At 38.2% G+C, this 24,377-nt stretch overlaps 1 protein-coding gene across 11 annotated transcripts in view; it reads left to right on the top strand.

Annotated features, from left to right (window-relative positions):
* ZNF280D (zinc finger protein 280D) overlaps positions 1–24,377 on the top strand; it is a 130,883-nt gene that overhangs the window by 5,429 nt on the left and 101,077 nt on the right. For 6 of the 11 annotated variants that reach the window (XM_064267502.1, XM_064267508.1, XM_064267509.1 and 3 more), the window contains exons 2-7: positions 15,948–16,025; positions 17,169–17,212; positions 17,328–17,396; positions 18,826–18,972; positions 23,536–23,601; positions 23,703–23,842. In XM_064267502.1, the coding sequence (XP_064123572.1) occupies positions 17,369–17,396; positions 18,826–18,972; positions 23,536–23,601; positions 23,703–23,842 (381 nt within the window). In that variant the 5' untranslated portion in view covers positions 15,948–16,025; positions 17,169–17,212; positions 17,328–17,368. Of the gene's footprint in view, positions 1–15,947; positions 16,039–17,168; positions 17,213–17,327; positions 17,397–18,825; positions 18,973–23,535; positions 23,602–23,702; positions 23,843–24,377 lie in introns of all 11 variants that reach the window. The other 5 variants (XM_064267503.1, XM_064267505.1, XM_064267504.1 and 2 more) reach the window with 5 other exon arrangements.

Consider the following 24,377-nt stretch of genomic DNA (forward strand, 5'->3'; position numbering starts at 1 on the left):
TGATTGCATTGGAATGAAGCTCTTCATATATGGTATCAGCTGCTAACATCCATTATAAAATAGTGGAGGGAAATCAGGGCAAACCCAATTAAAAGATTCTATTTGGAAAAGGGGAGAAGGGAAAAAACATACAGAATTCTAGCATTTATTGTATTCTCCTGTACGGAGATAGAAAGGACTCTCTTCCCTAGCAGTGGTTTGGGTTGTTTTGTCAGTCAGTCTAGAATTCCTGGTTCTCCTGTTGTTTAAGAGACTATCTCTTGTACATTCTTTTTGGCCAGTCTGAGGTGAGCTTTGGGGAGGAGTCCTCTTGGAGCGCATCTCTCTCGCAGTCCACTATCTGTTAGAGAGTAGTTGTAGGTGCCTAGGCATTGCCTTAAACCAAACACCAAACCCATTGCCGTCAAGTTGGTTCAGACTTATAGTGACTCTGTAGGGCAGAGTAGAACTGCCCTATGGCGTTTCCAAGGAGTGACTGGTAGATTTGAAGTGCCAACATTTTGGTTAGCAACCCAGCAGACTTTTTATGCTGTGGACCTCGCTGGCTGTCTCATAATAATATTTTTTAAATGCATTAAAAAAATACCTAGGATTACAGAGCAGGCCAGTTATAGTGCAATACAATTATCCAAATACAAGAAAAAACAAACATTATGATGTAGAAATGTACATACTTCTTTATTAATGTATTAAACAAGATTTCGTGGATCTAATAACTCATGATTTGAAAGTAGTGAGGAATGTCAATGACTTTGTTGGATCACCAGCAACTATAATGTGATATAAAAATATGTAATTTCTATTGGCAACAAAGTCACAAGTGCTGCAAATACTTTTGTGACCTATTGCCTACGTTTAAAATGGAATGAAATATTGAATTTCCTGGAAATAAAAATGTAACTATTTTTCTATCCAAAAACAAGAATTCTTTGAATTCTGTGCCTTGACCCTTTTGGAGGTACGAGGTTTGTGGACCCCTGGGTGAATATTCCATCCTTAGAGATTAATCAACCACACACTTTTTTGGGGGGCTGGGGGGGACAGCCTTTCTTCAGCATTGCAACTGCCTGAATGCCTTCAGTTGATTTGCATTTTGTCCAGGGTTAGTAAGCAAAGCAAAGATTGTTAGTCTAGCAACTAATTTGCTCTTTCCTTCGAGGCTGCACACCTGTGGGTTTCTTATTTTATGGGTAATTGTTTTCTTTGTCAAGTCTGAGAAGCAAAGTTTGCGGGGCCTTAGGAGAGGTCTGGGGGTTTCAAGCATATCCCAATTCCTATTTAATAGCCTGCTATGTTTTCTAGCTCACTCACTGTACTTTTTCTATGTTGCAGCATTAAGATTGTCTGACTTTCAACTATATAGAATTGCTGACTGTTGCTAGAAAGGCCCTCATTGAACAAAACGATGTATGAAAATAGCTTTATTAAGTTCCTTTGTGGAGAGGGGATAAGTATTAGATTCTCACAACTTTACTGAATAGGAAAAGATAAAATTGTACTACTTTTTTGATGCTCCATTGTTAGTATCTGTGTTCATTTCTGAAGTTATAGCACAAGAGATGGCTTTCTAATCTTTTTTTGTAGTGTTTTAGAAATTTTAAAGTGTATTCACAAGGTTATATATTATTTCATCCTCAGAATAATTAATCCTTTGAAGTAGGTGGTATTATCATCATTCATCCATTGTAGATGGGGAAATCCAGTCTCAGAAAAAGCTAATTTCATTCATTGTAGTATTTACTGGGTAGCAGATAGTGGCTGTTCATTTTGTAAGATAGGCTACCTTGACCTTCCTGTGCCTCAGCCTTTCTCTCTTAGGATCTCCTGTTCTCTTTTACTTAGGCTAGGCAGCACAGTGCTAGTCCTGCAACCTGGGAGCACCAGCCACCAGTGGAAGTGCCAACTCCTAGACCATTTGACTTATTCTGCATTTCACTGCATTCTGGAAGCTTCTAGTGTTAGGATAACAACCTCACTCTGCCTGGATTGGTGGAGAATCGTTGAATAGTTTGGAAATGATAAACGATAAAATAGTGAAAGCATTATTTTAGGAAACTGTTAATTTGAGGACTCTAAATTGAATGGATGGAATCAGAGAGATCTGGATGTGAAGAGATGGAGTATGAGGGGAATCTTACAAAGTAAACTTAACTACTATAGGTGTGACGTTCTAAGGCCCTGAACAAGTACAGAGTGAATGGAAAGGGCAGGGTGGTGGTGGGAGGTATTTTGAAAGAAGACTATAGGACTGGGGAGTTGACTAGACGTGAAGAGTAAAAGAGGAAAACATTGAAGAGAACTCCAGGATCTGAAGGATGATCTTTTAAAACTGCTCAACTTGGTGGTGTTTAGTATGTTCACAATGTTGTGCAGCCATCACCAGTATCTAGTTCCAGAACTTTTTCTTTACCCCCAAAGTAAGCCCTGTACCCATTAAGCGGTCTGTCCGCATTGCCCCCTTTCCCCAGCTCCTGGCAACCAGTAATCTTCTTTCTGTCTCAGTGGCTGTCTTAATCATCTAGTGCTCCTATAGCAGAAATACCGAAGTGGCTGGCTTTAACAAAGACAAAATTTTTTTCTCAGTTTAATAGGTTACAAGTCCAAATTCAGGGCATCAGCTCCAGGGGAAGGCTTTCTCTTTCTGTTGGCTCTGGAGGAAGGTCCTTGTCCTCAATCTTCCCCTGGTCGAGGAGCTTCTCAGGCGCAAGGACCCTGTGTCCAAAGGACTTGATCTGCTCCTGGTGCTGCTTTCTTGGTGGTATGAGGTTCTCAACTCTCTGCTTGCTTCACTTTCCTTTTATCTCTTGAGAGATGAAAGGTGGTGCAGGCCACACGCCAGGGAAACTCCCTTTACCTTGGATCAGGGAGGTGACCTGAGTAAGGGTGGTGTTACAATGACACCTAATCTACTCAACATAAAATTACAAGCACAAAATGGAGGACAACCACACAATATTGGAAATCATGGCCTAACCAAGTTGACACATAGTTTTGGCGGGGCACAATTTAACCCATAACAATGGCTTTGCCTATTCCGGACATTTCATGTAAATGTAACGTGATACATATTGTGTGATGCAGTATATGTATTATGCAATATGTGATTGATTTCTTTCACTTAGGATAATGTTTTCAAGGTTCATTCATGTTGTAGCGTGTTATCAGTTTTGTTTTTTTAATTGCCAAATAATTCATTATATGGATGTACTACATTTATCTATCACCTGATGGACATTGGGGTTGTTTCCACTTTTTGGCTTTTATGAATAATAGTATAGAACTAATTTGGGGGGAAGATACATTCAGGTTTTGAAATGTTGAACTGAAGCTAAGATATCCAGAGAGCAGTTTTCAGCAGTTACGAGATGAGGGATTGTAATTTAGTTGAGAAGTCAGTGTTGGAGGTTATATTTGATGGTTTTATAAACTACTACTGCGAACTGACAGCTAAGGCTGTGGAATTTATTATACTCGTCTTTTAGGAGCGATTAGGTAAGGGCTGAGACACTAACTTTATGGAAAATTTTGTTTTTACGTTATTTAAGGAGGAAGAGTACCTGTAAAATCTGTAGAGAGTTAAAAAGGAGCAGGTGGATAGAGAGCCAGACTATTGCAGTACAGAAAATTATGGAGAAGGATATTAAAAAAAAAATGGGTAAAATAGCTACAAGATGAGCAAGGAAAATGAAAACAAAGAAAAGGTAATTTGACTTGGCTATTGGGATTTTCAGATGGTTACATTCAGCAGAATACTGTAAAGTAGATAATGTTGTAGCTGCCTGTCATGGATTGAATTGTGTCTTCCCAAAATATTCGGCAACTTGGCTAGGCCAAGATTCCCAGTATTGTGTGATCTTTCACCATTTTGTGATTTGATGTGATTATCCTATGTGTTATAAATCCTACCTCTATGATATTAACGAGGCAGGATTAAAGGCAGTTATGTTAACGAGGCAGGACTCATCTACAAGATTCGGTTGGGTTTTAAGTCAATCTCTTTTGAGATACAAAAGAAGTGAGCAGAGAGATACGGGGACCTCACCGCCAAGAAACAAGAGCCAGGAGAATAGCGCATCCTTTGGACCTGGGGTCTCTGCATGGAGGAAGTTCCTTGACCACGGGAAGGTTGATGACAAGGACCTTTCCCCAGAGTCAACAGAGAAAGAGAACCTTTCCCTGGAGCTGGCACCCTAAATTTAGACTTTTAGCCTCCTAGACTGTGAAAAAATAAATTTCTTTCTGTTAAAGCCATCCACTTGTGGTATTTCTATTACAGCAGCACTCGATAACTAAGACACTGCCCTACTGTGCTCAGCACAGTTTTGACTGACAAAATTCCTGGGGTGGAGTGGTAATAATTAGAGCAAATGGTTACAGCCTGGATTAGTATCAACAGGGAGTAGAGTCTTTTAGTTGGATGAAAGGGGAAACCAAAACCCAAACCTGTTATCATCAAGTTGATTCCAACTCCTAGCGACCCTGTAAGACAGAGTAGAACTGCCCCATAGGGCTTCCAAGGAGCGACTGGTGGATTCGAACTGCCGGCCTTTTGGTTAGCAGCTGAACTCTTCAACCAGTGCACCACCAGGCTCCGGATGAAACGGGAAGGTGGTACAAAAAGAGAGTCCCCAAACACTGTTGTGAAGAGAAAGGTTTCCTTTTTTTTAATTGTGGTAAAAATACATATAGTACAATATTTCAGTGTTTGCCATTTAATGTTTTTCACGTGTATAATTTAGTGACATCAATTACGTTAATCATATTGCATAACCATCACCAAGATCTCTTGCCACATTTTCCATCACCACAACAGAAAATCAATGCTTCCTAAACAGTGATTCCCTCCTGACTCTGGTAACCACTAATAAACTTTGGTTTCTATATATTTTCTTCTAGATATTTCATATAATGAAGTCATGGAATATTTGTCCTTTTGTGATTAACTTCACTCAGCATAATGTTTTCAAGGTTCATCCAAGTTGTAGCATGTATCAGAACTTCATTTCTCTTTATGGCCAAGTAAAACTCCATTGTAGGCATAGTCCACATTTTACTTATCCAGGCATCTGTTGATGGACATTTAAGTTGTTTCCACCTTTTGGTAATTGTCAATAGTGCTGCAAAGAACATTGGTGTACTCATGTCTGTTTATGTTGCTGCTTTGAAATGTCTTGGGTGTATACTTAGGAGTGGAATTGCTGGGTCATATGTAGTTCTCTGTTTAACTTTTTGAGGAACTGCCGAACTGTTTTCACGGGGGATATATTGTTTTTCATTGGATAAGGTTTTCAATTTCTCCACATTCTTGTCAATATTTATTGTTTTCTGCTTTTTTGATCATGGCTGTCAAAGTGGGGGTGAAGTCGTATCTTGCTGTGGTTTTGATTTGCATCTCCCCAGTGGCTAATGGACCCCTACGTGTCTGTCAGTTTGTCATACTGTGGGAGCTTGTGTGTTGCTGTGATGCTGGAAGCTATGCTACTGGTATTCAGATACCAGTAGGGCCACCCATGGTGGACAGGTTTCAGCTGAGTTTCCGGACTAAGACAGACTAGGAAGAAGGACCCTGCAGTCTACTTCTGAAAAGAATTAGCCAGTGGAAACCTTATGAATAGGAGTGGAACATTGTCTGATATAGTGCCAGAAGATGAGCCCCCCTGCCCCCGCCCAGGCTGGAAGGCACTCAAAAGACGACTGGGGAAGAACTGCTTCCCCAAAGTAGAGGTAGCTGACCTTAATGACAGATGGAGTCATACTTTTGGGATCTTCATTTGCTGATGGGGCACAACTCAAAATGAGAAGAAACAGCTGCAGACATCCATTAATAATTAGAATGTGGAATGTACAAAGTATGAATCTAGGAAAATTGTAAATCACCAAAAATGAGATGGAACACATAAACATCGATAATCCTAGGCATCAGTGAGCTGAAATGGACTGGTATTGGCCATTTTGAATCAGTTTGTATGGTCTGCTGTGCCAGGAATGACAACTTGGAGAGGAATGGCGTTGCATTCATCATCAAAAAGAACAATTCAAGACCTCTCCTGAAGTACAACACTGTCAATGATAGGATAATATCTATACATCTACAAGGAAGACCAGTTAATACGACTATTACTCAGATTTATGTACCAACCGCTAAAGCAAAAGATGAAGAAATTGAAAGTTTTTACCAACCTTTGCAGTCTGAAATTGATCGAACATGCAATCAGGATGCATTGATAATTACTGATGATTGGAATGAGAAAGTTGGAAACAAAGGAGGAGGATTGGTAGTTGGAAAATATGGCCTTGGTGATAAAAACAATGCCGGAGGTTGAATGATAGAATTTTGCAAGACGAACGACTTCTTCGTTGGAAATACCTTTTTTCGCCAACGTAAACAGTGACTATACACATGGATCTGGCCAGATGGAATGCACAGGAATCAAATCAACTACATCTGTGGAAAGAGACGATAGAAAACCCCAATATCTTCAGTCAGAACAAGGCCGGGGTCGACTGTAGAACAGACCATTAATTACTCCTATGCAAATTCAAGTTGAAACTGAAGAAAATCAGAACGAGTCTACGGGAGCCAAAGTACGACCTTGAGTATATGCCGCCTGAATTTAGAGACCATTTCAAGAATAGATTCGATGTGTTGAACACTAATGACTGAAGACCAGACAAGTTGTGGAATGACATCAGGGACATCATACATGAAGAAAGCAAGAGGTCATTAAAAAGACAGGAAAGAAAAAAAAAAAGACCAAAATGGATGTCAGAAGAGACTTGAAACTTGACCTTGAACATCAAGCAGCTAAACCAAAAGGAATAAGTGATGAAGTAAAAGAACTGAACAGAAGATTTCAAAGGGCCGCCTGAGAAGACAAAGTAAGATATTATAATGCCGTTCAAAGAGCTGGAGATAGAAAACCAAAAGGGACGAACGTGCTTTGCATTTCTCAAGCTGAAAGAACTGAAGAAAAAATTAAAGCCTTGAGTTGCAGTAGTGAAGGATTCTACGGGGACAGTATTAATGAAGGAAGCATCAAGAGAAGATGGAGGAATACACAGAGTCACTATGCCGAAAAGAATTGGTTGACATTCAGCCATTTCAGAAGTTAGCATATGTACTAAAGGAAGAAGTCCAAGCTGCACTGAAGGCATTGGTGAAAAAACAAGGCTCCAGGAATTGTCGGAATATCAGTTGAGATGTTTCAGCAAACAGATGCAGTGCTGGAAGTGCTTACTTGTCTATGCCAAGAAATTTGGAAGTCAAGCTACCTGGCCAACCGACTGAAGGAGATCCATATTTATGCCTCTTCCCAAGAAAGGTGATCCAACCTACTGCGGAACTTATCAAACAATTTCGTTATTATCACACGCAAGCAAGATTTTGCTGAAGATCTTTCAAAAGCCGCTGCGGCAGTATATCAACAGGGAAGGAACTGCCAGAAGCTCAGGTCGGATTCAGAAGAGGACGTGAAAACAGGATTATCCTTGCCAGCGTCAGATGGATCCTGGCTGAAAGCAGAGAATGCCAGAAGGATGTTTACCTGTGTTTTATCGACTATGCTAAGGCATTCGACTGTGTGGATCATAACAAATTATGGATAACATTACGAAGAATGTTAATTCTTCTCAGACTGCTTAATTGTGCTCATGAGGAACCTGTACACAGATCAAGAGGCAGTTGTTCAGACAGAATAAGGGCATATTGTGTGGTTTAAAATCAGGAAAGGTGTGCGTCAGGGTTGTATCCTTTCACTGTACCTATTCAATCTGTATGCTGAGCAAAATAATCCAAGAAGCTGGACTATATGAAGAAGAATAGGGCATCAGGATTGGAGGGAGACTCACTAACCACCTGCGATATGCAGGTGGCACAATCTTGCTCGCTCAAAGTGAAGAGGACTTGAAGCACTTACTGATGAAGATGAAAGACCACAGCCTTCAGTATGGATTACACCTCAACATAAAGAAAACCAAAATCTACAACTGGACCGGTAAGAAACATCAATATAAACGGAGAAAAGATTGAAGTTGCCAAAGATTTCATTTTACTTGAATCCACAATCAACATCCATGGCAGTAACAGTCCAGAAATGAAAAGATGCATTGCTTTGGGCAAATCTGCTGCAAAGGACCTCTTTAAAGTGTTGAAAAGCAGAGATGTCACCTTGAGGACTAAGGTGGGCCTGACCCACGCCATGGTATTTTCAGTTGCATCATAGGCATGTGAAAGCAGGACAATGAATAAGAAGACCAGAGAATTGACACTTTTGAATTGTGTTGGTGAAGAATATTGAATATACGATGGACTGCCAAAAGAACGAACAGATCTGTCTTGGAAGAATTAAAACCAGAATGCTCCTTAGAAGCAAGGATGGTGAGACTACGTCTTACATACTTTGGACATGTCAGAAGGGATCAGTCCCTGGAGAAGGACATGATGTTTGTTTGGTAAAGTACAGGGTCAGCAGAAAAGAGGAAGACCCTCAAGAAGATGGATTGACACAGTGGCTGCAACAGTGGGCTCAAGCATAACGATTGTGAGCGTGGGGCAGGATCGGGCAGTGTTTCGTTCTGTGGTACGTAGGGTCATGATGAGTCATGACCAACTTGACAGCGCCTAATTACAACAGTGGCTAATGATGTTGAGCATCTATTCACATGCTCTTGGCCATTTATATTTCTTTTTTGGTGAAATGTCTATTCATATCCTTTGCCTTTTTTTTTTTTGATTGAATTATGTTTTTGTTAATTTTAGGAGTTTTTTTTATATATTCTGGATATTAAACTCTTATCCAATATATGGTTCCTACATTTTTTTACCCAGTCTGTAGGTTGTTTCCTCAGTTTATTGTTAAAATTATTTGTTGAACAAGTTTTTTTATTTTGATGAAGTCCTGTTTATCTATTTTGTCTTTTGTTGCTAGTGCTTTTGATGTAATATCTAAGAATCCATTGTTAAAAGCTATGTCCCGAAGCAGTAATTTCATATTTTTCTCTAGGAGTTTAATGGTTTTAGTTCTTACATTACGTTCTTGGTACATTTTGAGTTTTCTTATATGCTGTGAGATGTGAGTTCAGCTTCTTTCCTTTTCAGTTGGAAATGCAATTGTCCCAGCAAGGGGAACTTTTCTTCAGGAATTTACGTGTTGAGTAAACCTGAGAATTTCATCCTCACTGTTGAGCTTCAGCCCAACTGCTTCTTTATTACATTGTACTTGAAAATATTTGGAGCAATATGGTAGATTGATTACCAAAATATTTTATTCATAATTCCGAAATGAAAATTTATAATTCAACATTTTCATTTAAGACAATTTTTTAAACAAAAATAGTTTAAAAAATCTCCCTTATCTTTCTGTCTAGGTAAAAATTTACATACCTTGTTGATATAGAGGGACGTTGGTGGGTCAGTGGTAGAATTCTTGCCTTCCATGTGGAGGACCTGGGTTCAGTTTTTCACCAGTGCTTCTCATGTGCAGCCATCACCTGTCTATCAGTAGGGGCTTGTATGTTGCTTTGATGCTGAACGTGTTTCAGTGGAGCCTGCAGACTAAGGTGGACTAGGAAGGAAGACCTGGCGATCTACTTCCAAAAAATCAGCCAGCAAAAACCCTATGGGTCACTGTGGTGTGGTTAGCAATCTATCATAGGGAAGTTGCAGGACTAGGCAATGTTTTGTTTGATTGTGCATGGGGTTGCCGTGAGTTGGGGATTAGTTGTTGGTAGCTAAAAACAACATTAGGTAGATATGCCTGTGATAATTAGGATTGAATGGGTTGTATAGGGGACCCTGAAAGTGACCTTTTTGAATCACATCATTGTAGTTGTGATTTGAACCTCCCTGTTGGTATGGGTCAGAATTGACAGCGACTGGGTTTGGTTTTTTTAGTAATGACTGATGAAGGAGCTCTGGTAGCACCAGGTTAAGCACATGGCTACTAATGGAAGGGTTGGTGGTTTGAACCCACCAGCAGTTCTGCTGGAGAAAGATGTGGCAGCCTGCTTCCATGAAGACTACAGCCTTGGAAACCCTATGGGGCAGTTCTTCTCTATCCTGTAGGGTCGCTATGAATCTGAATTGACTCGATGGCACATAACAACAAACGACTACTGGCACTGAGCATCTCTTCATGTGCTTGTTGGCCATTTGTATATCCTCTTTGGTAAAATGACTGTTCAGATCTTTTGCTTATTTTTCAATTGGGCTGTTTGTCTTTTTGTTATTAAGGTGTAGGAATTCTTTCTTTATTTTGGATATCAAAACCGTACCTAATATGTGGCCCCCCCAAAATTTCTCCCGGTCTGTAGGTTGTTTCTTCATTTTGTTGAACAGAAGTCTTTAATTTTTATGAGGTCCCATTTATTTATTTTGTCTTTGCTGTTTGTGTTTTTGGTGAAGAATCCATTGTTAGTGGTAAGAATCCACTGTTAAAAACTAGGCCCTGAAGCAATACCCCTGTTTTCTTCTAAGGGTTTTCTGGTTTTAGTTCCGACATTTATGTCCTTGATCCATTTTGAGTTAGTTTTTGTATGTGGTGTGAAGCATGGTTCCTGCTTCATTATTTTGCATGTGGAAATCCAAATTCCCAGCACTGTTTATGAAATAGACTCTTCTTTCTCCATTGAATTGACTTGGCACCCTTGTTGAAAATCAGTTGGTCATAGATGCATGGGTTTATTTCTAGACTCAAAGCCTCATTCTTTTGTCTACTATGGATTATACTTTCTACTCATCTATAAGTTTAATCTGCACACAGTATGGTCTTTATCCAAATCATTGCTTAAAGTATTGTCCGTTAAGTCATACTTTTCCTTGGAATGTTCTTCTTATGCCTTAATTATAATCCCATTTGTATCTCTGATCACTTATAATTCATTGCCTCACATATCAAACTCTGGTGAGTGGGGTTAGGAGTGTGACAGGGGAGGTAAACGAATAATTTCATTAATTAGAATCAGCACAAAGCTGCTTCCTGTGAGGCTCAGGTTAAAGGTATCCCAGGTTTCCAACTTCTGCTGTACTACTCCATCGTCTCTGACACTAACCACTCCCCCACCCTAGCACTCTTCCTTCCCCCATTGGATTTGGTAATTTGCTGCAGTGTCTCACAGAACTCATGAACTGTGTTTATAGTTAAGTGGCTATTAGAAAGTAACAGGCTACAACTCCAGATCAGAATCAACTTGAAAGTAACAGGCTACAACTCAGGATCACGATCAACGTCAAAATAACAGGATACAACTCAGGAGAGAGGATGCAGTAACTGTGACAGCTCTCTTGGCTCTTCACAGCTGCACATGTACCCTCCTTGGCCATACACACCTCTCTTCTTGGCCACATGCCTCTATCCTTGGCCTTGCCCGCCTCTCTGCCTTCAGCTATCACCATGCTGCTGGGGGTTCCTGCATAGCTCCCAGGCTTCTGCTCCGCCTCTGGGCCTTGGTGGGCCTTGTGTTGCTGGCAGGAAGACCCCTGCACGGGATCTCCTGAGCTTCTGCCTCTAGGCTCCTCTAGAATTCTGCTGCCAGGCCCCTCCAGGCCTCTGCTGCCAGGCGCCTCTAGGCCTCTGCCCTGCTTGGGCAAGTGTTATAGCTCTTTTGACTCCACCACCAAGTGCCTAGAGGCACTCTGCACTGCTAGTAAGCCTCGTGCATGAAGGCACTAAGCTGTCTGTCCATGGGCTGGCAAGCTCACCGCAGCTGTCTGCCCGTCCCAGTTGTACTGCTGCCTCTGTTTCTCTGCGCTGGGATCTGCTATGCTTGCCACCATTTCTGTCTCGCACAAATTTCAGTGTTATAGCTCTTGACCTGTATTGTAGCTTTTTTAGGAGGTTCCCTCCTCCTCCTCTCTCTCTCTCCTTGCTTCTAAACTCTGTGGAGTTGGCTGCTTATGTACACAAGCTCCCTGTCAATTTCAAGGCATGGCCCTCCTAGCAGGACCACAAATTGACCAATAGCCGTAAGTCATTTGATCCTTTTGGGTGGTTTTATCCACCACTATTTGCGTAGTAAATTGACCAGCCCCTGCAAGTCACTCAGTCCTGTTGGGTGAATTGTCAAGCCACTATTTGCATAGCAAATCCCTGCAAGGTATGTAAAGTACACTAATCACAGTGCAGACTGCAGCCCAACCAATCATTTTTGGCAGAGTATAAACCCAAGATGGAAAAAAGCCATATATACGAGAAACCCATTGCACTGCAGGGAGGAACAAGGGTTCTTACTTTTTACTACACACGCTTTTTTGTACATTTTATGGACTAGTGCATGTGTTTCTTCCACGATGGGGCATTTCGTAAGTTTCCTTTAGATTGTTTTTCTCCAAATCTCTTAACTAGAGGTTGTTCTTAAACTTTTTGGTTCATAGACCTTTATGAGAACTTGATGCACTATCTCCTCCCCCGCCCCCCCCCCCCCGCCGAAAGCATGCAAATATACACAAAGTTTTGCACATTTCTCATTTCTGTGATTTACTCCCTCGCACCCATGGACATCTTATCAAGAGCCTCTGCAGTGGCACTTATAATTTTTATTATTATAGTTACTGTGTACTGTTTTGTGTATTTATTTAAAAAAAAAATTTTTTTTTTTTTTTCTTATCATAATTCCTCTGTTAGATTGATAGCTTCTTGAGATAGGGACTTTTTCATATCCTATGCAGTGTTCCGTGGTAACGTAGTGGGTAAGCACTACGGCTGCTAAACTTAAAGGTCAGCAGTTTGCATCTACCAGGTGCTCCCTGGAAACTCAATGGGGCAGTTCTACTCTGTCCTATAGGGTTGCTATGAGTCAGAATCAACTCAGTGGCAATGGGTTTGGTTTTTTTTTTTTTTTTGTTTTATGCGGTATTGAGGGGTATGCCTTGCAGATACTGGTTTAATTAGATATAAAATGATTAAGCATATTATTTTTTAAAGTCTTGTTTATATTATAAAGTATTTTATTGTCTTTGGAAAATCCTGATTGAGCTTACTGACTTGGAGATTTGCTTTGGCTTTAAGGAATCCATCTGGATTTTGCCTGTATGTTTTCAGAGAATGCTGCCTTCAGAGAAGTTTTTTGTATAAGTTAGAGGGCAGTCACGGGAAGCTGGCTTAATTGCTGTTTGAGCCTTATGTTTGGAAATAGGTAGGGAAGCCTCTCCCAGGACCAGGATTTTCCCTACCCAAGTTCTAATCTTCTTTGTAAGCAACTTTTTTCAAGGCTGAGTCTCAACCGTTTTTCATTTCTGTTAGCCTGTTCACTGTTAAGATTTCTGTATCTATACTATAAGTATGTAGATATTTTTAAAGGACATTTTCTGTTTTATCTAAAAAATAAAAACTGTGTATCCATATTTTTTTAAAATAAGTATTTTTGGTGAAAATATCACAGAACATATACCCATTCAATAATTTTTGCATATACAATTCAGTGACATTGGTTACATCCTTCACATTGTGTGACCATTCTTTCTATTCCCAGATTATTTCGCTAGCATTAACTTAGATGCACTTCCCCTGAAACTTCTCATCTATGCAGTGGATTTACTGTTGTCAGTTTGATCTCATATAGATAATTCTTTAAAAGAGCTCAGTGCTCAAGTAAAAAATTCTTTACTAATTGAGCTAAACTGTGGTTTGAAGATGACTTCAGAGAGTAGTTTTGGGTTAAGGTTTAAAGATTATCTTGGGGCATTAGATTTGGGGCTTCCTCCAATCTCCATGGATCCAAAAAGTCTGGATTCCATAAATATTTAAAATTCCGTTTCACAATTTTATTCCTTTTGATCAGGATCTAGCTATTGACTCCTTGATCAGAATGTTCAGTAATGGTAGCCAGGCACCATCCAGTTCTTCTGGTCTCATGGCCAAGGAGGCAATCCTCCTGCAGTCCGGTTCCTCCTCTAGTTCATAGTCTTCCTTCTGTAGGTCCTTTTCTTGGAGTGACCATTATTAGAGGCAGTAGTCTACTTAAAATTACAGTCTTTGAGAAATTGGGTGAAATTTGATGAGATATCTTCTAAGGTTTCTTAAGATTCTGTTTTGTCTGAATATATTAGCCTCTGGTGGTCAGATGTTTCTGACAGTGCTGTTTGTGTGGTTGGAATGTTTCTGACAGTGCTGTTTGTGTGGTTCTTTTCAAGAGTAAGACTGTGGTTTTTAATAGGAACAACTGGAATGATTCCCGAAAAGACAAATTCGAGATTTCTAACACTAAACATTTAAGAAAGTAATTAAGAGGTATAAAAGAATATATTGATTTAAAATTTTAATTTAATTTAATGATTATAAATAAAAATTGTGATTTCTTTATAAAATTTCATGTTTAAATACTTGAATTTTATGAAATCAAATTTTAGCTATGGGTCTGTCTTTCAGTTATATATTGGTTTGTTGCTTATGATTTTAGGTTGCTATTTGTGTGATTTGTCTCACAGTGCCAAAGTAGGCATCATTGTTCTTTGCTTTTCTAATGCTGTTAACAGTTAATTTTCTAATGGAATAGAGGTGACAGATACTAAGGTGGTATCAGTATGGAGTTTTAAACATCGCTTCTTTTCTTCAAAAATTACTTTTAAGATTGAATAGATTTCATAATAACTCCTTGAGATAGTCAGAAATTTTTGAGGGAATCACAAAACCAAAGTTGAAAATATTAGGTTGTTACTCATAGTTAAGAATCCACTTTGAATCCTTCAAGTTCTCGTCATTTGGAATTAGAATTCTGAAATTACGGGCTTTCATTTTAGTATGACATTTAGTGGTAAAGACTGAAGAATTGTGGGTACGATGAAGTAGAACAAACCAAAGCTTTAAGGTCCATGGAATAATTTGAATGCCCAAATTCCTGCTTTAGGGAAATTTGTGAGAGGAAAAAAGTGACAGATCAAAATTTTCTGAACAGTATTACAGTGTCCCCCTGTTCAGTATCCACTGAAAAGTTTCCTAAGAATAGAAGCAAAATAGTTAAATGTTTAATGTTTCTTATAGCCAGTGCATTAATGTAAGGGCACCCTTACGAGCTAGTTGAGCTTTATTTTCATATTCCATACTTATATCAAGTATACATTTTCACTATTCAGAATGATTAATTTCTTGTTTTGAGTTTTTTATGTTAAGTTGTTCGTATCTGGTTTTGGTGTTGCCAGCTTCTTGGTTAGGAATGCAACCCCCAGTTTAAACATATTTATGATGAGAAAAAAACAAAAACAGATAAACTTTGTAATGTGGTTTCTTGGATTATTTCGTTGAATACTTTTATGAGTTTAACCATTCACCGTATTCTTCACATTCACTTTTCTGTTCTACTTACCTGTACTCATTAAAAAAAAAGGTTTTATAGAAATTTGAAATACTAGAATTCACGCAGAAAGAAAATGTGCTTTTTCTTAATGGAAGTGCTATAAGACACTTTATTAAAATGTTAATTTTTATACTTGGTACTTTTGAATTGGGTACTTGTTTTATTCTATGAGCTTAGTAGCATATAACTTAACTGTTGATAAATTATAGGTATGTGTAGTGTGTTTTTTATGAGGGCTTAAAGTTTTTTGTTTTTAACTAGTTTATAAATGCCCTTTTTAAAACGTGTAAATATGGCAGAATAGATATGACAGGTCGTTCCAGAAGGTGTATTTAGAAAGCTAAAATTTCATCATGAGAAATACTACTGTAATGAAGATCTTATATAACAAAATGATTTCTAAATGCTCAACTGACAGTACATAAATTCTAGTGTGATAGAGTGGTTACTATGTGCCAACCACTGAACTATTCTTAAGATTATCTCTAAATTCAGGTGGGATATACTCAAGGTCATACTTCGGCTTTCACGGGCTTCTTTTGATTTTCTTCACCTGTAGCTTGAACTTGAATATAAGCAATTGATGTTCTGTTCTGAGGTTGGCCCCTGGCCTAGTTCTGGCTAATGATACTGAGTATCTCCATCGTCTCTTTACACAGACGTAGTCGATTTGATTCCTGTGTGTTCCATCCTGCGAGGTCCAAGTGTATAGTGGCTGTTTATGTTGCTGAAAAAAGGTATTTGCAATGAGTAAGTTGTTGGTGTTGCAAAATTTTATCAGGCGATCTCCAGCATCTGTTACCCAAGGCCATATTTTCCAACTACAGATCCTCCTTGTTTCCACCTTTTGCATTCCAGTCACCAATAATTATCAAAGCACCTTGATTGCATGTTTGATCAATTTCAGGCTGTAGAAGTTGGCTGAAATCTTTAAGTTTCTTCATCTTTGCCATTAGTGGTTGATGCGTAAATTTGAAAACAGTCATATTAACTGGTCTTCTTTGTAGGCATATGGATATTTTCCTATTACTGACACTGTCGTGCTTTAGGATAGATCTTGAAATGTTCTTTTTGATGGTGAGTGCAATGCCATTACTCTTCAATTTGTCATTCCTGGCGTAGTGGACCATATGATTGTCCAATTAAAAAAGACCAATATCAGTCCATTTCAGCTCAATGGCTAGGATATTCATGTTTATATATCCCGTTTCATTTTTGATGACGTCCAGTTTTTCTAGATTCATACTTTGTACATTCTACATTCCAATTATTAGTGGATGTTTGCAGCTGTTTCTTCTCATTTTGAGTCATGCCACATTAGCAAATGAAGGTCCTGAAAGTTTGACTCCATCCACGTCATTGAGGTTGTCTCTACTTTGAGGAGGCAGCTCTCCCCAGTCATATTTGAGTGCCCTCCAACCTGAAGGGTTCATCTTCTGACACTATAACAGACAATTTCCACTGGTATTCATAAGGTTTTCACTGGCCATATTTTTCAGAAGTAGACCACTAGGCCCTTCTTCCTAGTCTGTCTTAGCCTTGAAGCTCCACTGAAACATGTCTACCATGGGTCACCCTGCATGGGTCACCCTGCTGGTATTTGAAAGATGGCCGGCATAGCTTCCAGCACCACAGCAACACGCAAGCCACCACAGTATGACAAACTGATGGACAAGTGTGGTTTCTTTAATTAGTAAATGCTTAACACAGTCACCATTATAATTTGTAAATGTGGGTTCATTCAGAAATGAACCAGTTATGGAAAGTGAGTTATATGTATTTATCAAACATATCCAATTTAAAAATTATGCTTTTACATAATAGAAGTTTAAATTTAATTTAGTTTAAAAAAATTCACTCTAAGTATCTTTATTTTATAGGAAGAAAACTGAGACATAACTTGCTACTTGTCTGGAGTTACATGGTGAGTTTAATGTAGATCAAAATTAAATCCAAGAATTTGTGAATCTCGAGCTTCACGCTCCAATATTTGGTGTTACTTAAAGTGTCTCATAAAATTGACTAGTGTCATGTGTCAGCACTTAGGTGACAATTTTCAGAAAATCAGCTCTGCAACTTGATGGGCGACAACCCTTTTCAACCAAAAAGTAAGTGTTGCTGTCAGGACTGGTATTAGTGTGTGTGGATTTTGTATTGATAAACTTTACTTCAGGAGAAAGGATAAGAGGTGTGCACATTTCATTAAAAACAGAAACACCTAAAATTATTAAAGCGACAAATGCTTATAGTAGAATACAATAATATACTATAAAAAAACTAGTCAAGTAAAAATGAGGTGTTCCCTATTCCCAGAGGTAACTACTGTTATCAGTTTAATATACATAATCACATAATTTTTTCTATGCATAGACAAAAAAAGTTATTTCTAAATGAAATCATGTGTTGTATGCTATTATTTGCCTTTCAGAAAAAATAATGTTTTCCTGATTATATGGACAGTGAAAGTGCCCTGTTAAAAAAGAAAGAGGAAGATCTTTGTATACTAACTGGTTATAAACAATACTTTCATCATTAGTATAGGTGGGACTCCCTAATTTAAAAAGATTAGGCATTACGTTACTTTGCCTAGTTTCCTAGCTCATAGATGATCATATGTGCCCTCTCATAGCCAATAGACTACTATACGTAGGAGAAATACACTCTCAGGGAGCTTAATTTGTTCTTCACTCTCAAGAAGCTTAATTCGGAGTTGGACATATAAAATTAAGACATAGTGAGAAGCTTGAGATCATATATGTTAAATCATGAGTTTCATGGCATGAACTGTCAGTGCAGTTCAGAGTTCTAAGAGAAGTAAGGGCTGATGGTTTGTTGAGGAAGTTATAATGGAACCAAGAGGGGCAGGGACCTAATATTTTGTTGGATATCTCTTGAAGTTAGAAACTTTATATCTCATTTTCTTGAATTTATGTAACACTTCTGTTAGGTAGACCCAAAACCAAAAAACCAAACCCAGTGCCATTGAGTCGATTCTGACTCATAGCAACCCTATAGGACAGAGTAGAACTGCCCCATAGAGTTTCCAAGGAGCGCCTGGTGAATTCGAACTGCTGACCCTTTGGTTAGCAGCCATAGCACTTAACCAGTACGCTACCAGCGTTTCTGTTAGGTAGACATTGTAGTTATATCATAGATTCTATTATATTTTTCACCTTTTGCTCTTTATTCTTAGTTTATCTCTCTTTTGCTAAAGCATTTTTTTTTTTTCCTCTTCAAGATAATGATTAGGTACAATCCTTTTTGTAAATATAATCATTTTCCAGCCATATGATTGAAACTCACTTTGGCTGATATGACTGTTCCCAATTTTATGTCTACCGTAAATAATATCACCCATTATCTGACTGTCTGTCTAAATTTGACTAGTTTAGATCTTAGAGAGTGGCTCTGAGTTCTCACTGTTGATCCCGTGTATGAACTATAAGTGCCAATTTAGAAATTGCAGCTTGGACTGTTAAAGTACATCTTCAATTCCGTACCACATATTGCAGATTGTTTTTTCTTTTTGAAAATTAGATAATTCAAAAATGGCGGAACTATTTATGGAATGTGAAGAAGAAGAACTGGAGCCGTGGCAGAAGAAAGTCAAAGAAGTCGAGGATGATGATGATGACGAGCCAATCTTTGTTGGAGAGATATCAAGTTCAAAACCAGCAATTTCAAGTAAGCCTTAGCTTTGATTAAGACCAAGTTTTTATAAGATATTGTTTCTAGTGGGAAAACCTACAGTCTGTGTCATATGTCCTTATTTCTTTGTAAGGAGCTGGGGTTGAGAGATTGGGTAGGAGATCAGTAGGAACTGCAGCATTAGGGTGCGGGTGTGGTCAGGGACTTGAAGAAACGAGAGGTTAAAATACTAGAAAAGAGAAGTGGGCTAAGATTACCTGGTGACATTAGAAGCCTTCCGAGATTGGGAAATCATTTTTTGTGGAGCAGAGTAATGTCTTTATTTGCTCATTTTTCTTTTTTTCCTCAAGCCCACAGCAGAGAAAAGAAAGGGCATGGAATGCGTTCCTTAAAATACCAGAGTATATTAAATAAGTTCATTTTAGCCTCTTCCAAGGGTTCTCCTATCCAGGTAGCTCTCTCTCTCAGTGTCATCTGATGTGGCTACAGAATGCACAGGTTGTGAACCGTTACCCGATCTCTGGCCTTTGTACCAACAGGGGCTGCCGCTTCTGGCCACACCCATCTTCTAGCAACTTCTGTTTATATTTTTGAAAGAGGAGGGCATGGTCTACAGCCACTGTACTTGGAGGATGTAGCCGTCTGTAAGCTAATAGGACTCACGAATTGAAAAGCTCTTAACGGCTTTCTAGCAGAACCTCTGTACTATTGTGGATTATTAGAGTAATTGGACTTGACATTGTTGTAATGTTAAAGTGAAGATACTGGTGATACTTGTTAAAATGTCTGCCTCAAAATGTGTAAAAGTACAGAGAAATAATGTACAGAATTTCGGGTGAAAACAAGAAAACACATCCTTTCCTATTTCATTTACATGTTTTGTTTTTTTTTTAAGTCAAGAGAATTAACCAAAGAATGTAACCAACATACTAGCGTTTTCTTACTTACCATAAAACCAAATCAAACCCATTGCCATCAAGTCAATTCCAACTCATAAATGACCCTATGGGACAGAGTAGAACTGCGCCATAGAGTTTCCAAGGAGCTCCTGGCAGATTTGAACTACTGACTTTTCGGTTAGCAGCCGTAACAACCACTATTTAAGAGGCTAGTTTTAAATTTTTCTGAAAATCTAGTTCTTACTTCTCTTGCCTTTAAACTTGAAATGGTACTTTGGTTTAGTTTTATCAGAGGAGAATAATTTAACCAATTGAATTCTCACTACCATTTCCTGTGGCAGATTGGTAATCTCTCATTGAGGTGCTAAGTAGAGTGCCACTTCTATTATAAATTGAAACTAGGTTTGTTAGGGGTAGCTCTGGTGATACAATGGTTAAAGTGTCTGGCTGCTAACCAAAAGGACAGTGGTTCAAACCCACCAGTTACTCTGCAGGAAAAAGATACGTCAGCCTGCTTCGTAAAGATTTACAGCCTTGGAAGCCCTGGGGGGGGGCAGTTCTCCTCTGTCCTGTAGAGTCTCTTTGAGTTGGAATCAACTCAACAGCAGTGGGCTTTAGGCATGTAAGCAAGCATGCTTGTTGATGTTAGTGGATATTATATTCTCTTAATTATTGTTTCCTTTTTTTTTTTTTTTGTCACTGTGATTATACTGGAATATTACCATGTCACAAAATTGTTACTCAAATTCTATTATTGAAAGCATGACAAGTAAGATTCAAACTGAATTTATACTGGTTGTAGTGACCCTTAACAGTATTCAACCAGAACAGTGTATGTTAGTTTTAAAATGATTCTATCAAAAAGAGGATTGACCTTCATAGAAGTTTTTTCTCAGTTGTTAAAATACAGAATTTAAGTGATTTTATTGCCTTTCTATGTGTAAGCCATAAAATATTTAAGCATAAGAAATGAGTTAAATGTTTATATAGAACTTCCATGGGGGGAAGAGGGAATATCAAAAACTTGTGTTTGGTAGATTACAGCTGCCAGAGTGTGCTGTAGGAATAGAACATCTTTTTGGTGGTTTGAGTAAATAGTTAATCTTCAGTTTCAGAGAGAAAACAGTGTCAAGTTATTTAAGCGTATATTTCTCCTAGAAAACCTCTGTAGTGCTTAGCGATAGAGCATTAGCTATAGCCATTATTAGAAAAGAATCATACTTTTGTGTGACCCTTTATAGAATTACTTTACTGGGTGTTATGGATTGGATTGTGTCTTCCAAAAATACCTGTTGTAATTCCTAACCTGTGTGTCTGTGATTATAATTACATTTGGCAATGTGTTCTTTGCTATGTTAATGAGGCAGGATTAACATAGGGTGTGTCTTGAGTCAGTCTTTTTTGAGATATAAAAGAGATGAAACAAGCAAGCAAGAAGGCAGAGATGGGGGAAAGAGAGATGCCAAGCCACACGGAGATTTCCAAGGAAACAAGCTGAAGAGACAAGGATGTTCCCCCAGAGCCAACAGAGAAAGTGTTCCCCTATGGCAGGTGCCCTGATTTCGGACTTCTGTTGTTGTTAGTTGCTGTCCAGTTGGTTCCGAGTCATAGTGATCCCATGTACAACAGTACGAAACACTACTTGATCCTGCGCCATCCTCACAATTGTTATGCTTGAGCCCGTTGTTGGAGCCACCATGTCAGTCCATCTCGTTGACGGCCTTCCTCTTCTTCACTTACCCTCTACTTGACCAAGCATGATGTCCTTCTCCAGGGACTGTTCCCTCCTGATAACATGTCCAGAGTATGTGAGGCGAAGTCTTGCCATCCTTGCTTCTTCCAAGACAGATTTGTTCATTCTGGTGGTTCATGATCTATATTCAGTATTTTTCACTAACACCATAATTAAAAGGCATCAATTTTTCTTTGGTCTTCTTATTCACTGTCTAGCTTTCACATGCATGTGAGGCAATTGAAAATACCATGACTTGGGTCAGGCGCACCCTAGTTCTTAAAATGACATCTTTGCTTTTTAACACTTAAAAGAGGTCTTTTGCAGCAGATTTGCCCAGTACAATATGTCATTTGTTTTTTTTGACTGGTGTTGATTGTGGATCCAAGTAAAATGAAATCCTTTACAACTTCAGTCTTTTCTCTCTTTATCATGATGTTGCTTATTGGTCCATTTGTGAGGATTTTTGTTTTCTTTATGTTGAGGCGTAATCCATTCTGAAGGCTGTGGTCTTTGATCTTCATCAGGAAGTGCTTCAAGTCCTCCTTGCCTTCAGCAAGCAAGCTTGTGTCATCTGCACAATGCAGGTTTTTAATGAGTCATCCTCCAATCTTGATGTCACGTTATTTTTCATATAGTCCAGCTTCTCGGATTATTTGCTCAGCATACAGATTCAATAAGTATGGTGAAAGAATACAGCCTTGATGCACACACACACCTTTCCTCATTTTAAACCATGCTGTTATCCCCTTGTTCTGTTGGAACAACTGCATCTTGGTCTTTGTACAGGTTCCTCATGAGCACAATTAAGTGTTCTGGAATTCCCGTTCTTCCCAGTGTTACCCATAATTTGTTATGATCCACACAGTTGAATGCCTTTGAATAAAACACAGGTAAACATCTTTCTGGTGTTCTCTACTTTTAGCCAAGATCCATCTGACATGAGCAATGATATCCTTTATTCCAAAGGCCATAGCAGTTGAAAACCCTATTGATGCCTTGTTCCAAAGATCATGGCCATGGAAAACTTTATTGATTGTAGTTCTACTCTGACTCATATGGGGTCGCCATGAATCAGAATTGATTCGATGGCAACTGGTTTGGTTTTTCAATTTGATTCTTTTCTACTAGAATGGAAAAAACGAAAATTTTATGAAGTGTTTTCTTTGTGCTTCATAACCTTTTCCTGACCATCAATTTTAGACAGATCCCCATTCTTCCAAATTTTAGTTTAATTCCTGTATAACCTGAATATTACAGAGTTTACATGCGTGCAAGAATAAAGAGCCTTAAAATGACCCAGAAAGTCATATCAATCTCAGATTGACTTTTGGGGTAGTTGTAGATTTAAAATTCCTTAAGTTATAAGACACTCTGGTAAACTCTTGGCTTAATTTAATCTGTGATGTCTTTGATAGTTTCTCTTTCTGAACTCAAGAGTAATCGTGCAGATAATCCAGTCAGATTCTCCGCAGTGAAACTTTCAGGCTTTTAGGGATGTGAATGGGATATGGAGGTTGGAGACAGTTTGGTTTTGAGTCCTAGGTAGCTGAGTATATGTACAGCCATGTCACTATTCAAGAAGAGAAATATTCTTCACTTTTTTGTTGTACATGAATATGTTTTTGGAACGTTTTTACTGTGTGAAGTATTTCTTTGCCATGCAGAATGTTTTGACTTTTATGTAGTAAAAGTTATCCATTTTTTACTTCTGGCTTTTGGATTTTGAGTTAGAAAAGTTAGAAAAGCATTTAGTCTATAAGACAGTTAAGGCTACTAATGCTTATTTTGTTTTTTTAATAGTGTTTGTGTGTTTAGAATTAGCTGTAATCTTAAATCAGTGATACTTTACATACTCCTTCAGGAACCTGTGATCATTTTCGGTTCATAATTTCTATTATCTTAATAATTTTTAATATGTATTTCATTCAAACAATGAATTTTAAAATAAATATCATTTTTTTATAGATATTTTGAACAGAGTTAACCCCAGCTCATATTCAAGGGGAATAAAGAATGGCGCACTCAGTCGAGGTACAGTATTTTTGTACTATTTTAATTTCTAAGTAAAGTATTTTTACGTAATTTGATTCTGCAGAAATATATTCAATATGTTGTGTAATTTTAAAATACAGGTATTACTGCTGCATTCAAGCCTACAAGTCAACACTACACGAACCCAACATCAAATCCAGTGGCTGCATCACCAGTAAATTTTCATCCTGAATCTAGATCTTCAGATAGTTCTGTTATTGTTCAGCCATTGTCTAAACCTGTAAGTGTTTCTAAAATTACACAGTCAGCTCAGGGATACACTGGACGTTATTTATCAGTAGAAATAACAAGGAGCTAAAATTTCGGACTATTACAGCTAGTCACCATTCTAGTAGAAGCATAATCAGCATCAGAGATTACCATTTTTATGAATAGCTTAACCAGTACTCAAAGTAATAACTGCAGGAACTAATTATCCAACCTGTTAATCAATCAGGTAGCATGCTTACGTTAAATAGGTATAGTATTGAAAATTACGCTATCAAAACATGAATAAAAATACAGTCAGTAATGAAAATTGCATAATGGCAAGCTAAGATTGTAAACTGGGCCAGGCGTTCTTAATTGAGAAAATTGTTCAAAGGCCATTGTTGCTTTTTTTTTTTTTTTTTTTTTGAAAAATACCTTCATAGTTTGGTTAGTTTTAAAAACTTTTAACAGAAGTAATAGATAATGGTAATAGTTAATGTTTATTGAGCTATTAATATGTGCAAGGCTTTGTAGTAAATGCTGTACATAAAATTAATCTCTTCATT

This window comes from Loxodonta africana, chromosome 13, assembly GCF_030014295.1.
Source record: "Loxodonta africana isolate mLoxAfr1 chromosome 13, mLoxAfr1.hap2, whole genome shotgun sequence".
NCBI lineage: Eukaryota > Metazoa > Chordata > Mammalia > Proboscidea > Elephantidae > Loxodonta > Loxodonta africana.